General features: G+C 50.3%; 1 protein-coding gene across 8 annotated transcripts in view; it reads right to left on the bottom strand.

Annotated features, from left to right (window-relative positions):
• Positions 1-17,323, bottom strand: part of PRKAG2 (protein kinase AMP-activated non-catalytic subunit gamma 2) — a 188,918-nt gene that overhangs the window by 36,705 nt on the left and 134,890 nt on the right. For 4 of the 8 annotated variants that reach the window (XR_005652449.1, XM_039861245.1, XM_039861246.1 and 1 more), the window contains one exon: positions 9,023-9,092. Coding sequence is in view for 7 of the 8 variants with exons in the window: in XM_039861245.1 (XP_039717179.1) it covers positions 9,023-9,092 (70 nt within the window). In the remaining variant the exon portion in view is untranslated. Of the gene's footprint in view, positions 1-9,022; positions 9,164-9,451; positions 9,470-9,637; positions 9,655-17,323 lie in introns of those variants that run through there. The other 4 variants (XM_039861251.1, XM_039861252.1, XM_039861249.1 and 1 more) reach the window with 4 other exon arrangements.

Below are 17,323 nucleotides of genomic sequence, written 5' to 3'. Positions count from 1 at the left end.
TGACCCACGCTGACGCTGCTGCTGGCCGCAGCTTAAGCACACGGCCACGAAGCGTGGACACCTCTGGGGCTTCGCAACGCAACGCAACAGATACTTCTGCTGGGGGCCCCGGCGGCCTCTCATGCCACACGGGGTTGTCCTTATGTGTCAGCGCTCGCAAGGACTACGATTTCAAATCAAAATAGGAAAAAACGATCTACGGGGTGAAGTGCTAACGACAAGCTCACAGGCCTCAGGTCCCTCCCTCGACTACATCGGGTGGCAGCCATTCTCCTCCAGCGGGGACTCCGGGCTCTCCAGGGTCCTAGCGGAGCCAGTGCAGACAGAAGGAGGGGGCAGACGGAGGAGACCGGACATAGATGAGAACTGCCATCACCTTCCCTGTGACGTTGGGCAAATATTTAATCCCTCGGCGTAGAATTCCTTGGAACATCATCGCTATACCATCTCTCTTGGAGGATGACTCCAGGAATGGGGATAAATTAACGCAAACAGCTCATCACAAACGCCAACTGGACAGTGGGTACGATACTCGCACGGGGCAAGTCTGACAGGACAGACACTCGGGCCACCACTGGGCGAACAGCTGTTGCCAGGTGATACTTGAACGGTGATGCGTGAACTTTTGCTCGCTTGCCTTTTTGGGCCTTTCTCGGGTCATCGTTGGTTTACGGAGACTGCACTACGCAGGCAGGTACTGAGGTGAGCACTACGCCCACAGCCTTCCATCCGCATACCAGCCTGTAGCTGGTGCTATTGTTTTTTCCTATCTGTGTGTGAACAAACAGAAGCTTGAAATGACTTGCCTAAGGTCTCGCAGCAGAAGACACAGGACTCCAATCTGGGTGTGACTCAAGCTCTCGATTACGATGGCACTAATTACATATGCAACTTAAGGGGGGCGGGCACACGTGTATGAGCCCCACAGCTAAGAAATCGACGTGAAAGTCCGAGCCAAACAGAGGTAGACAAAGCTGGGAATGTGGGTGTGGGTATTCCTGAGGACATTCTCACGGAATGATTAAACATTCCAATTCAAAGAAAACGTAGTGTGTGATCTATAAAATAACTATGGGTAGCAACTTACTGCCAGTTACGAAGGACCAAGAAACCTCAATGATGTCACAGAAATTCGGGTACGTAAGAAAGAACTCGGAATCGGACAGAAACAGCAAATCCCTCAGATTAAAAAAAGGGACGATTTAACCAAAAGCTTCCGAAGTTAGTTTCCTCCCCCGGAATGACGGTCCCCTTTCTGAGTTAGATTTCTTCCCACAACGTCAGTATAAGTGCGGTCACGGCCAAGGGCAGGGCCCTACGAGGCTCTTCCTCAGACACCGGGTTACGGGAGCGGTCATCACGCTGGCACCCACCGTCACTGTGGATATCTACGTTCTGATTTCTTACTTAGGTGGGCGACACACTCGCCTTGTGTTCCCGTCTGCCACGCCCCCACCTGTCACTGCTCTTTGATTAGTACGTATTAAACTTGGCAAATGGAGTTCCTCTCATTGTCTTACTTCTTCATACGAAAGAGCATAAACCACGTGAGGTACACGAAGCCTACGCTCCAGAGTCAAAGGTAAACCTCTGAAGCACACGTGTATACTCACTGCAAAGACCTACTGAAAACTAAGTCTCACTCACCGTCATATCGCTGAGACCTGGCAAACGTTAAGGGCTCAGTCCCCATCCTCCTCGAGCTCATGACTCAACGGCAAAGAAACACAAGTGCGTGCGTGTCTCCTTCAAGGCCCCTGTCGACTAGGAGGGGGTCGTGGCTGGGGCTCCCCGGAAGGCTTCCCCAAGCTGATGGCCCAGGGGAGAGGGAGGGACACTCCAGGGAGAGGGGACGGCCTGTGGGAAGCGCAGCAGGCGCGTAGGAGCTCGCAGCGTGAGGAACGCAAAAGCCAGCCGGGCTGGAGGTACCAGAAGAGGCAGCCGAGGAAGAGCACGGAGCTACGGAGCTACGGCAGAGGACAGGCTGAGCAACACCTGTGCTCCAGCCAGAGGCCAAGGAAACCACTGAGGGCTTTTAAGCGTGGAAGCGACATTAGGTATGGTTTTAGAGAAGAGCTCTAAGCGCAGCATGTAAAACTGATCAGAGGGGCCCGGGGAGATGCTGGGAGAGATGCCGATAAGTTACTTCATAGTTCGAGAGAGAGATGACGACGGCCTGGCCTGGAGCGACGGCCGAAGTGACCGAGAGAGGCAATATTTAGGAAGGAGAGTTGAGAGGACTTGGTCACTGGAAGAGTGAGAGAGCAGGAGCTAACCATCACGCTCGTGCGAGGAACGCCAGGTGGATGTGGTGCCACGCACTGAATCAGAGTGGCTTTGAAAAGACGAGGGGAGAGGGGCAGGAGACCCGAACAGAGACACTGGGAAATGAATCAGGCAGAGCGAGCGAGCGAGCGGGCAACTGAGTACCCAGGACCGCTCCGGCCGGAGACAGCCATCTGGGCATCGTCAGTTACTAAAGCATCACGGTAATGAAATCCATGGCATCGAAACACTGGGCAACGGGTGGCCTGGTGACTACAGCCACGGAGGGGGCCGAGACCGCCTATGGGGAGGGCGCGGGACGAGGAGGGGGCCTAAGGCGGAGCCGCGAGACGGCCCCACGTCTGACGCTGGAGAAAGCAGAGCAGTAAGGTTTGTAAATGACCCCACTAAACCTGTTACCAGGAAGAAAAGGGAAAAGGAGAGTAAGAGCCAGCAAGGAGATAAGCAGGCCGGGCCGGGAGCTGGAGGGAGCAGGGTCACCTTGCCGACTGTCTGGAATGGGGCTGGTAAGCGTCCCCTGGAGCTGGCCAGGGAGCCGCTGAACCACGGTGGCGAGCTTGGCGGAGCAGTGGAAACGGGCTGAAGAAAGACCAGGAGGTGACGAAACGCAGACCGGGCCCCAGAAAGGACTGCGTCACGTCGGCTACGCGCCCTGGCCCCGGGCTCCGCAAGGCTGTGACAGACCTTGAGTCCCCCAGGTATGTTCTGGGGATAACCGAGCCTCTGACTCTCCTGGTTTCTTTCTCTATGAGATAAGGATGATGACAATATTTACCTGTTAAGGTTGTTTGAGGATTAGGTGAGATAAAGGACTTAGCACATGCCAGCCGCTAACGTAATCAGAAAAAAAAACGGTATAAGAATGCCTCCATTTTTTTTTTCAAGTAAACGCCAAATGCTCTGTAGTATCCACAGTTTTCCCACTTTAAAATTCACGGGTAAAATGTAAAACCTCCGGGCCCCGGCGGAACGGCTTCTCGGGTTTGCCCGCCCCACGCAGTTGCAGGACGGGGTCATCCCGGCCCGGCAGTCGTTGGAGCCGCCCATCTGGACTCCGGTCAGCGGGCCGGTGGGCTCAGAGCGGAGTGCCCACCAAGGTGCGGATGAAGCCGGTCTTGGGAGGGGAGCTGGGTGACGGAGACCCCTCACCGCGGATGACCAGAGTGCCGCCTTGGCGCCCGATGACTTCCCGGTTACTCGTGAAGCCTGGGGACAGGTCCTAGGTTCAGAAGTCCCCTGCACTCCTGTCTTTGTTTAAAGCAGTCAGGGATCCTTCTGTTTCGGGTAACAAATCCTCCTCGGCCTCTAAGACAACCACTCTGTCACTGAATGGACGATGCCATCACCGTGAAGCTGCATCCTGACCTCGGAGCATTAAAATGTGTACCTAAAACCTACTAAATACGCCAGCTCAACATTTCGTTATCAACATTTCACGAAACTATAGTGACTTTTATGATCAACAGTAAGTCTCTCGTCCAGGGTGATGGGCATGCACGCTCAGGAGGGAAGGGCAGTCTGGGTGACAGATCATCGGCACCTTCCGATGCCTCCAGACGCGACTGAAAAGCCACCGAGCGGTGATGGCAGTTGACCTGTCACTTGAACGTCTCTACCACCAGAGGTCAGTACCCCTCACACCACAGTCCATAAACATCCAGGCGGACTCAGCTGAGCCTCTCCGAGCAGCTACTCTAAAAGCAAAGGCATGGCGATCCTCCACCAGGTTACTACGAACACACGAAAAGGCAAGCCTCCCAGGCGTTCGTTAGAACGGGGCTTCTCAAGCTTTTTTTCACGATCCATTTTCCCTCTCTCTGTCCTATGCCCACAAAACTTTATTTCATGGACGGATACACTGTGTACCGGTCCAGGTACTGTGGCCTTTGGAGGGCCACAAACTACCGTAATGTCTAAAATTTTTGTCCGAATCTTTGGTCACTTTAGGGCAACGCCTCAGCTGAGGATGCATGAGTTTGAGTGAACGCAAGTTTTGGTTCTGTTTGTTAGTTTATACATAGTGGTTGCGGATCGCTTTAGGTCATATTTCTGACTAGAAGGAAAAGTACAAGTTCACCAAGTGCTGGGCCTCGTTTGACAGAAAAAAACCCACAATGACAGCAAGAGAAAACAGCGAAGCCCCCAGAGGCTGTGCATCGTCCAAGGACAGAGCTACTTCCTCACACAACTGGGCTTGAAATCCCGAGGTTCCTGCCTGCAGAACGATGCTTTCCCTCCAGAACGCGGCCCAGTTCTTAGCTACTTTTGATCAGTGTGGACTAGGTTGACCAGCTCTGCTAAAACTGTGAGTCTGGAAGCAAGTTCCGAAAAGATTATACTCTGGAAAACGTCTTGCAGGTGAACGAGAAACGCCTAGGACAGAAGGGACGGCCTAGGGGAAGCAGCAGGCAGATGCGGGGCGGGTGGGGAGTGGGGACAGGCGAGGCCGACAGGAAAGACAGCGACGAAGTGGGCGAAACCACCACAGCCAGTTCGGGAAACCGGAAATCGCTGAGTCCGTGACAGGTGATGTGTCAAGCGGGAAGCCAGGAGACAGCACAGAGCTTCAAGGGGCTGGAAGATTCTAGTTATAAATTTATTAGTCATGAATAAATTGCTGAACACTTATCTACTTCAAAAAGCATTCATGGCTTATGTTCAGGTGCTTATAAGAACTTGTGCTTGGTCCTGCCCTTCAGAAAGTTCAAGACAGTCCTGATTTAAAAAAATAAACACAGATATGACCGATATAATAATAAAAAATTTGAAAAGCAAACCCATGAAGTGATTGCTATGCGATAGGCATTCTTCCCATCACTTTGCACATAACGAATCATTTATTCCAGCGGTCCCCAACCTTTGTGGCACCAGAGATCGGGGCTCCTATGAGCATCTAAAGCCTGAGGATCTGAGGCGGAGCTGAGGCGGTGATGCTGGCCCTGGGAGCGGCTGCAGATGCAGATGCAGCTTCACTCTCTGGCCCACCGGTCACCTCCTGCTGTGCAGCTGGTCCTAAGAGGCCACGGACTGGTACCGGTCCATGGCTGGCGGTTGGCACCCCCGGTTTAACCTCCCAACATGCCCGTGAAGTAACCATGGCAGACCCCTCATCCGCGGTTTCGTCTTCTGCAGTGTCAGTTACTCGTAGTCGGCTGTGGTCCGAATATACTCAATGGAAAATTCCAGAACTAAATAATTCCTAAGTTTCCAACTGTGTACGACTCAGAGTGGCATAATGGGATCTGGCGCCGTCCCGCTCCGTCCTGCCTGGGACGTGAGCCACGGCCTGCTCCAGCGTCCCGACTGTGGACGCGCCCTGCCCGTGAGCCCCTGGGCGGCCCGTGTGGTTCCCAGGCCGGCCTGGCTGCTGTGGCGCTGCAGGGCTGGTGCTCAAGTCGCCCTCACCGAACTTACTACGTGCCCACAGCGCCAGTGGCGAAGCTGGCAGTGCGGACGCGCCAGAGAGAAGCCGGGAACGGCGTCCTCTCAGTGAAAAGAGGTGTGTGGGGAGGGCGCCACCTGTGGGGTCCGGCATCCCCCGGCCGCAGAAACATGTGACGCGCTCACTGAGATGCCGAAACGCCGCTGGGCACCCAGCCACATCCGGCACTGCAAGAGGAGGGGACTTGGGGCACAGCCTCAGAGGGGATCAGATGTGGGTTGAGCTGTGACATGGTAGTAATGTGGACAGGTCAAGGAGCAAGAGAAGGTCTTACCCTTAAAACGACATAATACCCTAAAGCCCGGAGACTGTGAGGGTCGCAGAGAGCAGGGGGCTGGCAAGCTGGGCCTGTGGGCCAAATCCAGCCTGTTTCGGGAGATTAAGTTTTGTGGACTGCTTTGTTTGCTGGCTGCCTTCTGCCTTGCTACTGTACGGGCAACTTAGAGGGCCGTGACAAAGATGGAGACCCACGACAGAAAAGTTCGCTGATGCCCGTTCTACGGGCTTGTCATTCAGAGAGGGGCGTGGGAAGCCGCAACTGCGGCACCTGGGGATTCGGCAGACGCAGACTTTCGGGTCCCATCCCAGACCCGCAGAATCAGAATCCGCCTCTTCAAAAGATTTCTGGCAACTCTCACGTACCTGGCGTGTGTGGCCAGGAGGAAGCGAGCGGTGAGGCTGCAGATGAAGAAAAGCTTGCGCTTATCCTATATATAGACAGAGGAAAGCGGTAAAGATTTTCTCATAAAAGAGTGAGGCCATCACGCCATGCTCCAGAAAGGTCCCTCGATCAGTGTGTGACAGACGGTTAAGAGTTGACGACAGCTCACCAAGTGGAGAGCTGGTGTCAGAACCCAGGCCAAAGACCCAAACAATGCCGGGGAGATGGCGGGACAGCCCCTTCTTTCTTCCCAGAAGCAAATGACTCTTTAAGAGATGACTCTAACTTCGCTAGTGCTTCTGAATTGCTTCTTACAAATATAATAGCAGTTATACTTTATCAGGGAACCAAAAGACACTCAGTAACAAAAATACTAGTAATCATGTGTTTCTGTGTACACCAAATGTATCTCCATCTAAGTAATACCTCCTGACCGCAACATGAACAGGATAAGAAGGAAGATTAAATATCTATCAGGAGGAGCTCCTCATCAGTTATTTATTGGACAGGCCGCTACCATCAGTTTGCAGGATATTTAAAAGTGTAATGTCTCACGCTAGGACTCCCCCTCCCCCCATCAAGGCACGATTCAGCTCGATAGTCAATTTTTCCATATTTTGGATGAATAAGCAATCTTAAAAAAAAAGGGCAGCATTTTGGATGACCATGCCAACACTAGTCTTCCCTCCAGCTCAGCCAACAGCTTCCGGGCAACTGCTTAACATTCTGCCTCCTTAAAAATCGAGAAAGTTTGACAGGGTTATTTGTGGGATTCAGTGTGCTTTAAAGTAATGGCAGCAATATAGATAAAAATAGATGCGTGGAAAGCTGAGCACCCTTTCTTAGGTCCTTAGGTTTCATACTTTACATTCATTCCCATTGGCAGGAACAATGTAAAAGGAATAAGACTTGTGTGTCTGCCCTGAGAACGCAGCATAATTGAATTAATACATCTCGAGCAAAGAAAAAACCCATCAAACTCATGTTGAGAAGAATCTCTATGTCAGGATCCATTAATAAGGGCCTTAAGAAGTCCATGAATTCAGGATGGTGGTTAAAGGCACTTAAAAGGCCGCAGAAACTAACACAGAGTGCTTCCTGTGGAGCTGCCACTGTGCCGACATCTCATTTAAATCCTCAGACACCCTGATAGCAGCTCCATCTTATAAATGGAGACACTAAGGCACAGAGAGGTTAAGTGACTTGACCAAGGTCACACAGTTAAATAAGTGGAGCTAAGATTTGAAGCTGGGCCTACGTTCTTAGCCAGAACTCTGACACGTCTCTAGTAGAATGTGCTCTTCACTTTCCCCGTTTCCATGTGAATCTGCATGAAGTTTAAATGCAGTGGCCTCTTGTTACGAATGCCAGAGACAAAGAAAACCCCTAGGATTTAGACAGTCCAGGCCATAAGATGAGCACACACACCACCCTATGTACCGTGGCCGGAATTTGACGTGTGACATATTAAAACAGGAATAATGAGGTGCGTCCAATTTAAGAAACACGATTATTTCTCAGTAGGATAAAATGCAAATTAAATCCCAGGAAAATTCTAAAACGTATCATGTAAGTATTTGTCAATAATAAACACTTTTTAGATGCAGACTTTTAATGACAATTACAACGAACGCATGTTTTCTAGCGGAGACGTTTATGAAATGCTACAGGAAATCTAAGCCATGAAGACCGTAGTGGCTGTGCATGGTATTTAAGTAATGGCCTGACTGTAAATGAACAGAAGTATTAAAGTAGAGTTGGCACAAGGCACAGCATCCACATGGCACATTCTTTGTTCTGGGAGCTTTATTCTATCTATACTCTTGGGAAAAAAAGAAGTCGCTAAATAAATAACGCAAGTCCACAAGACAGTGGGGTCTTTAAATTCCTCCAAATGTCAAGCATCTTACAGGAAGTTCTTTTTCGACTGTGAGCTCATCCTATTCCATTTTAAACACTAATTTTGCCCAAAATCGAGCTATCCTCCTTCGAATACTAACAATTTCAAAATAAGATTCAGGTAAAAACCCTTACGTATTTCAATTTAAACGTCAATTTTGCCAAAGAACAAACTCATCCCCTTCCCGTTTTAACAGCTTCCAAATGAGATCCAGGGAAGGAAGAAGAAAACAGGGCAGAGAGAAAATAAAAACCCGAGTGAGAGGCGGCGACAGAAATGATGGAGTGACAGGGTCACCTGAACTCAAAACCAATTCTCTCAGCCGCTTCGGGTTTTCCTGCGTAACTTTCCCCCATTGAAACGAGAAGCCACACCCTGCCGATGGTATTTTCGCAAACACAGATATGCGGACAGTTCGCTGTTTCCAGGTATGGACCTAAACATGATTTGGGGGTTACCCCTGCGGGTACGGTGGCATCACGAACGATTACTACTGCATGACACCTCCCTCTCATTCAAGTAAGGACAAAAGGAGCGACCCTCGGCGCGCACGGCCCGGTTGCGGGGCTCCCCTCCGAAGCCCGCTGGGGCCCCCCTCGGAGGCGGCCGCCGACGCGCCTCCGCCCGCGGCCGCTCTGCAGCCGGGCGGCGGGGTCCGCGGCCTCCGGGCGTGGGGACCGGGCTGTCGCGCCCGGCGGTGGCGGCGGCGGCGCGCTCCGGCGGCGACACTCACCTTCTTCTTCCAACTCGAATTTCTCCAGCATGCCGGCTTCCGCGGGTCCCGGGGCCGCCGCCAGCGCCGCCTGGGGAGGAGGAGGACAGCGATCAGCATGCGCTCGGCGGCGCTCGTCCCCGGCCGCGCGGGCGGGGCGGGGCGGGGCCGCGGGTGGGCGCACGGGGGGGGACGGGCGGGGGCGGGGCGGGACGCAGGGAACGCGGGGCGGGGAGGACGCGGGCGGGGACGCGGTCGCGGGGCCGGGGACGCGGGCGGGACGCGGTCGCGGGGGCCGGGGGTGCGGGGCGGGCTCCGCGGCCCCGCCGAGCGCTGCGGCCTCGCTCCGCGCCGCGCGCCCGGGAGGAGGGGCCGGGCCGGGCCGGGCCGGGCGGACGCAACGGAACGGAACGCGCGCCCCGCCCCGCCCCCCGCGGCTCCGGGCCCGACCGGCGGAGGCGACGCGTGGGCCGGGGACCCCGGGCGGCGAGGGCCGGGCGCGCGCGGGCTGCCGGGGCGCCCCCTCCGGCCGGGGCCGCGAGCAGCCGTCAGCGGAGGCCGCGCCCCCATCCCCGCCTCGGCCCCGCCTCGCTCGCCCGTCCCCTCCCCGCCGCCCGCGGCCCCCGCAGGTCTAACCTGCTCAGGTGCGGTCTCGGCCGGCCCGGGCGGGGCGGGGCGCGCGGGCGGCGCCGCCGCGTGGGCGTGGGGAGCGGGGCGGGGCCTGCGGGACCCCGGAGGCGGGGGCACCGCAGGCCGAGTGGGGGACAGCCTGCCTTTTTTTTTTTTTTTAAATTTCAGATTAAACTGACCATTCCCTCCCCCTATTAAAAAAGCTCGTTCCGTGGGTTACACGCATCGGACGTGCACCGTGTGGCCGTCGGTTTCCCCCAGCCACGCAACTCGCTTCCTCTCTTCACAGCCGATTCCCTTCTTTGGGTGAGCCGCTGCCAAAAGCTCACACACATCTAAATCTGGCTCTGGCCACTCTGTCGCCCTGGATCTGGGTATCTGAGACTCTCCTAGCGCCAACTCAGGTTGGCAGGCAGCGGGTCTGGCAGCCGAGAGCGGCCTGAAAGAGCTGCGCAGTCTGCGGAGGGACAGGCGCCCCGCTCCGCGGGGCTCTGCTCTGTGTCAGCCAATTTCTGCCCCACAGACAGGGGCCCCTCGGCTCACCGCGAATGCTGGGGCCCTGATAATGAGATTCGTTCTCTAGCCGCTGACTGGGGCTGTAAAGGGGCCCCAACCTCTCGAAAGGAACTTGGTTTTGTCAGCCTTAAAACCCTCGCCGGGAGGAGGAAGTACCCAAGTCTCCTTTGCACTTTATTTTTGCTCTGTCATCGCAGTTGGGCCGATCCCTGACTCTTAAGCTTCTCCTTAAAACTGGCGCACGCGTGGGAGGATAGGTGGAGGAAAAGAAGCCGAAACTAATTTTGTAATAGGATTGGTGATAAAACCTACAGCTCTGTCATGCTTAACAGCAGAAAGCTGAATGCACTCCAAGTTCAAGAACAAGGCAAAGATGCCTGCTTTCACACTAATTCAATATAGTACCAGAAGTTCCAACTACTGCAATAAGGCAAGAAAAACAAAAGGCATACAAATCGCAAAGCAACAAAACCATCCCTATGTGCATAAGACATGGCTGTCCGCATAGACAATCCCAAGGAATCTAAAAACAAACTAACAAAAAACTCAAGACTGGAACTAGTGATTTCAACAAGGTCACAGGATGCAAGATCGAAACAAAAATCAATCGCATTTCTATACTAACAACAAACGTGAAAACCGATATTAAAAACAATACTAGTTATAACCATTGCAAAGAAAATACTTAGGCATACACTTAAGGAAACACGTACAAGATCTGTATGCTGAAAACTACAAAACGTGGATGACGTGAAAGAAGACTCGAATAAACGGAGAGCCCATGTTCGCGGGTTGGAAGATTCGACATAGTAAAGATGTCAGTTCACCGCCATATTGATCTCAAGGTTCAATGCAATTCCTTTCAAAATCTCGACAAGGTTTTTTGTAGCTGAGACGAGCTTATTCTAAAATTGATATGGAAAGGCACAGGCTCTACAATAGCCGAGACAACCCTGAAAAAGAAGAATGAAGTGGGAGGAATCACTCGTTACTGAGGCTTATTCTAGAGCTATGAGTAATCAAGACTGGTATCCGCAGAGGGATAGACACACTGATCAACAGAAACAGAGAATCTAGAAGTAGACCCACGTGAAAGTGTCAGACCGATGTTTGATACTGTTGCAAAAGCAACAGTAGGGGAGGATCGGACATTAGCAGGCAAAACAGAAACCTCACCGTCAGCCTCGCACCTGCTACAAAAATGAGTTGGAGTTGGACCATGGACTTAAAATGTAAAACACAAAACCTTTAGAAAAAAAAAATACAAAATCCTCAGGACCTAATTGCTAGGCAAAGAATTAGACGACATCAAAAGCATGATCCATAAAAGGAAAAACGAATAAATCGGACCTCATCAAAATTAAAATGTGGCTCTGCGACCGACTCCGTTAAGAGGATAAAAAGACAAGCTACAGAGTGTGAGAAAATACTTGCAAACCACAGAGTCAGCAAATGACTAGTATCTGGAATATGTAAGGAATTCTCAAAAATCAGCAGTAGAAAGAGAAAATCCAGTTAGATCACGGGCAAAAGATACGAAGAGACGTTTCACTGAAAAAGATATACAGACGGCCAATAAGCACATGTTAAGATTTTCAACATCATTAGCCATTAGAGAAATGCAAATTAAAACCACAATAAGTGATCGCTACACACCTATTAGAATGGCCAAAATAAAAATAGTGACACCCCCAAATGCTGGCGAGGATGCAGAAAAACAATCACTTTTGCGTTGCTGTAGGGACGCAAAATCGTACCGCTAAATGTGCAACGGCCATATGGCATGTCAACTGCACTCTGAACATTTACCCCAGGGAAATGAACATTATGTGTTTATACGAAAACTTGTATACGCATGTTCACGGGCAATTTCCTTTGTCATAGTCCAAACTGGAAATGACAAACATCGTTCAACGGGTGACATAAGCAAACGACAGTCACCCACTGCTTAACAATGGGAAATGTTCTGAGAAATGTGTCCTTGGGCGATTTCATCGTTCTGCAGACATCAGGGTGCCCTTACACAAACCTGGATGGTCTCGCCTGCTACATGCCCAGGCTCCCTGGGACAGCCTTTCACTCCTAGGTGACAAGCCTGGACGGCCCGTTACTGTATTGAAAACTGGAGGCAGCTGCAACGCAATGGTGAGTACTTGGGCATCTAAACGTCTCCGCACAGAAAAGGTCCAGTTAAAATAAGTATAAAAGATGAAAGTGGCCCACCCTTACAGGGCACTCACCGCGAATGGGGCATGAGGGACCGGAAGTTGCTCTGAGCGAGTCAGTGAGTGAGCGGCGAGTGAACGTCAAGGCCTAGGACATGACCGTCACTACTGTAGGCTCTAGACAGACACACTGGATGCTTAGGCTACACTCAAGTTATACAATAATATTTTTTCTTTCTTCGATAATAAAGTAAGCTTAGTTTACTGTAACTTTTTTTACTTAATAAAAATTTAAAACTTTTTTACTTAATAAAAATTTAAAACTTTTTTGACTTTCGTAGTAATACTTAGCTGAAAACACAAACGCATTGTACAGCTGTACAAAAAATATTTTTTCTTTAAAAATATGTCCTTACAGGGTGCCCTTACACAAACCTGGATGGTCTAGCCTGCTTTTCTCTATAACTTTTCTCTATTTTTAAAATTAACTTTTTTTTACTTTTTAAACATTTTGTTGTTCAATTTTTTAAAAGTATGGTGGCACATAGTAGAAGCATCAATCATCTAAATTTTTGAAAAGTCTACATTTTAATTTTTTGCAGTAATTTTTGTATAATTTCGAAAAAATCCCTAATTGCCATCGATTTCACCTGTAATCCTGTGAATTGATTTTTGGAAGGCAGAAACGGGTAGCAAGTAGGTGTATGCGTTTTTAGAGGTTGTCAACTCTGCAAATGTGACCTTCAGACAAAAAAGTCCTGTACCCATTACCGTAAAAGTTGGTAGAGACAGAAACGGAAGCGAATTAACATGAGACTCTTAGGTTTTCACTTGATAATGGGTGTACAGGAGTTGACTGAAATAAAAATATAACATATTTTTATGTTATATTTTTTATTTATAAAAATATAAATAAAAGTATAACATGCTAGTGGGGCCGAATTTATTTCCACAGGTCGTTTTCACTTAGACATCCCACGTTTTCCTTAGAAAGAGGACACTAGGGAGGGGTGGACGCAACTCTGTGACGTGCGAGGTCCGTTTCAGGAATCCGAGGGCCTGCAAAGCCTTGTAGGTGCGTACATAATGCTGATGCAGGTCAAAGGAGTGATAGATTAGTCGGCGCCAATAACTTAAAGTTGGTGGTCATCAGTTGCCCCCTCACGGTGACGTTTTCTTAAAGTCTCACGACTTAATTTTAGCTATTTCAGCCAGGCAGGGAGGCCAGGAGAGAGGCGAGGTGAGGGGAAGGGCTCTGGGGATGTCCGTGGGAGGAGGAGGGGCCTGCATTTCTGATCCTCCCTCCCTCCCTCGGGATTCGGGGCAGAGAGGGGCCGGGTTTTCCTAGCCTGGCCTCGAGCAGGGTCACCGTATTTCTACCTGCGCACCATGGGCTCCTGTGGCCAGTCTGGGCTCCACGGTGGTCGGCGGGGAGCAGGAGGCTCCAAGTGGAACTTGAGTGAGGGAATGCCTGAAGAACACAGAGCCGCTGCGAGTGTGACTTTTTGGCTGGTGAAAAATGCTAAATGATTGAGGTCTGTCTGACACAGTTGTGCCCTGGTGCAGCAAAATACAGCATTTGGAATGACTATCAGAAGGAAGAACTTCGGCCTAAAACTCACTCACAAAACGGCTGCCAAAAAAGCTTGTCTTTATGCACCGAGGTCGGATATGAGTCTGCTTTGCCTTTTTTTGTTTTTTTTCCATAATCTTTAATGGCTACTGTGAGAAATAAATCAGCCTTAGATATTGGATAAGTAGCTCCTACATAGCTTAGTGCATCGAAACCCGCAGCTTCAATGTTCCCTCTGCTGCCTTCTTTGAGCTCTGGCTCTGCTCTGCAAAGCCTGGTGGAAAAGGAAGGCTGGGGACCTGCCACCAGTGCCCGGCCAGGAGCCGAGTGTGCTCGGCCACCAGCCTACACCCCCACCTCTGTGCCGGCCACTCCCCAGCCTCCATCTCAGGCCGACCGCTCTCCTGAGCTCAGACTGTCTACTGGTCATCTCCACTTGACCTTCCTACAGACAGTTCAAACTCACCCCCGTAGAACGGCCCCTGAGTCCACCTTGTCACCCTCCTGTCCCTCGGGGATGCCCAACTTGTCTCTGTCTCCACCGCAGCTCCTTAGGTCGGCACCCACCGTCTCATACTCGGTTGTCGAATCAGCTCCGATTCCTCCCTCCCGCCTCGCCCTTTCCTACCCTGGAGCCAGACTGACCTTTTAAAAACACAGACTTGTTCTTGTTACTCCCTGTGTAGAACCGGTCGATGACTCCGGGACCCTCCGGGAATGTCAGGCTAACTCCTCCGCGCAGGGCGGGGCCTGGTCCGTTCATTTCTTCCCGTTCTGCTGCCAGAACCCCTGCCTGCCTCCCCGGAGCTGAGCCGCATTGTCTGGCTCGCTGCGCTAAGGGTTTCGATCGTTCTGGCCTCCCTCCCTATTCCCCTGCCACTTGGCTGGTTCCTGCTCATTCCTCTAAGAATGAGTCTTACAAAGAAGGCTCAGTCTTCACCGGGAAGCCTTCTTACAACTTACCTGGTTAACTGCTTCTCTTACTCACACACCTCCATAAGGCACTTAACAAGGGTCAGAGTTTACATTCCTGTCTCTCCCGAACCCCACAAACTCTCCGAAGGGGAACGATGGCTCTGTTTGGTTGTCTTGGTGTTGTTGCCCATGCCTGACACATGGTAGACCTTCCAAAAATATTGGACTGAAATAAATCGTTCGTTATTAGCAAAATCAATGAAAAAACGTGGTGGGTAAACAGTTGATTTAATAGCATAACTGGGTTCAGAGATGATTTCATCCCAATTCATGCATGCCTCATTCCTATTTAGAAATGATTATGCCCACTTCCCCGTGAGTGTTGGACCTGACATTTTAAAGAAAAGAGAGAGTGACTGTGCTAAGAAGTAACGACAGCAAACATTTTTGCTGTAACAGACTCTCTCCGAGGCCCGGAGGTCGTGGAAGCTGATTTGGAGATTAGAGGGAAGCTTTACCAGCTCTGGCTGCCACCCTACAATTTTAGTTTCTGTGAAGTGCCAACAGCTAATAGTTTAAAGAAATTCAATAAAAACTCAAAGATAGGAGCTATCTAAAACCGTAACTATTAATTCTTCCGATCAATTTTAATCAGCATGTTTGAGAAAAAGATTTTGTTCATTGTGATACTTTTCCAAATAACAATTTCAGAGGCTTTAAATAAAGTTGGTTCCTTCCTAACCTTTTTTTAAAATGATTTTGTTTCAAGAGCATTTATCCACAGTAGCTTTTCAGAGAGTGTGGCAACCAATTTCTACAGTTCGGCGAGTCAGCTGAAAACCCGTTTCGAAGGAAATATTATTCAATAAAAGGTGAAGAAAACAGACTCAACCAAAATAGCCCTTTTTGTCCGGATTCTTCGTTAAATTCTCTTCCAACATCCAAAAAGTAGACAATGTTAAGATTTTTGAAGACAGTCATTCAGCAATTACTTACTATCTGCCTCATGCCAAGAACCATGGTAGGTGGGTCAATAAATTATCCCGTGTGATTAAAAATTCACATCAAAGGTAGGAAGTAAGAACCCGACATTACCCAGGGTTTGTTACTTTTCAAATTCCGATTCTTTGGAGGTCATCAGTCAGGGTCAGAAATGGGTATTTCTCCTGCCTTTCTCAAGCAAATCAAAATTAGTTTTCATTTTTTTTTTTTTTTTGCTAATCGAAATATCTGACTATTAGGTTTGTGTTCAGCATGACTTATTGGGAGCTAAATACATTCTAGTATGTTGACGACCCTTGTTTTTCCATAAGACTTCGCAAATAAAAAAAAAAAATAAGTGTCGTTCAACAAGGTTATTTCCGTTCTTAAAACACCAAGTCCCTAACTTCGAAATGTGTTGTATTTCTATGATAAAGCAACACAAAATGTGATACAGAGGCACAAAGAAGTCTGTCTTCACTGGTCTCTACCCCCTCCCCTACGGCTGGCCTACTCATTAACCTTTCCCAGCACAGACTACGGTTAATTGTTTTTTCATCTCTTTTTATCCTTTCATTTATGGAAATTCTGGCCAGAAATTGGTGACAAGTTACGGAAATGATTGAGACAGGCGACTTCCACTTTCGTTCTGTTTTGTTCTACATAAAGCAATCCAAAGTCAAGGTGAAATGAAAGGGACCTGCTAATACTTCTGTTCCACCTTCTGCACTTGGCTCTGGGAAATTCCATGAACTTTATCCACTGTCTGCGGCGTTCGGCAGCTACTCGGGATGGATGTGGGTGAACACGGAGCCAACTACAGGCAGGGGGAGGACCTGTGTACCTCAGAATGTAAATCTTCTGAGAGGTTTTGGTGTCTCTTTTCTATTGCGATATCATTTACCTATTATAAACTTTCAAGTGCACAATCTGATGAGTTGACACGAAACCACTGCTACCACAATCAAGACACGAAAACATTTTTGTCGCCCCACAGTTTTCTCGTGCGCTTTGTGGTTCGTCCCTCCTTCTCCTCGTGGTCTTGGGCAACCCGTGATCCCCCTTTTGTTGCTCTAGGTATTCAGACTCAGCTCACCCCCCTTACTGGCGGTGTGGACCCTTGGTGCGTGGCGCACGGTCCTAAGCTGCAGTGGGTGTTGTCGGCTGCCTGTCTGCCACCCCCTCCTCTTGTCTCACCCATTCTCCTAGAATGAGCCCTTAATTTTGTTGCAGGATACACCTTTCTTGACGTACATCGTGATGGTGACAGCCTTTCTCAAGCTACCCAGGGTTAAAGAGAAGGACGTATGGCTGGAGAGAGCCAGCACCCACATGCACGTGTGCGCATCCCTGCCCCGCCCCCTATGTTGGCCCCACCCACCATCCCCGCTCATCCCCTGTCCCTGCCCTGTCCCCTGTCCTAGCCATAGACAGCATGTAGCCCTGATTGCTATTTAGGACCAGCTTACAGATGAAGCCAGTGCTGAGAGAGAGAGAAAGAATTTGGGTCCTCGGTGACATCGCTGAGCAGGTCTGTATCTC

This window comes from Pteropus medius, unplaced genomic scaffold (assembly GCF_902729225.1).
Source record: "Pteropus medius unplaced genomic scaffold, Ma_sr-lr_union100, whole genome shotgun sequence".
Taxonomy (NCBI): domain Eukaryota; kingdom Metazoa; phylum Chordata; class Mammalia; order Chiroptera; family Pteropodidae; genus Pteropus; species Pteropus medius.
This window is presented reverse-complemented; position numbering and strand designations above follow the sequence as displayed.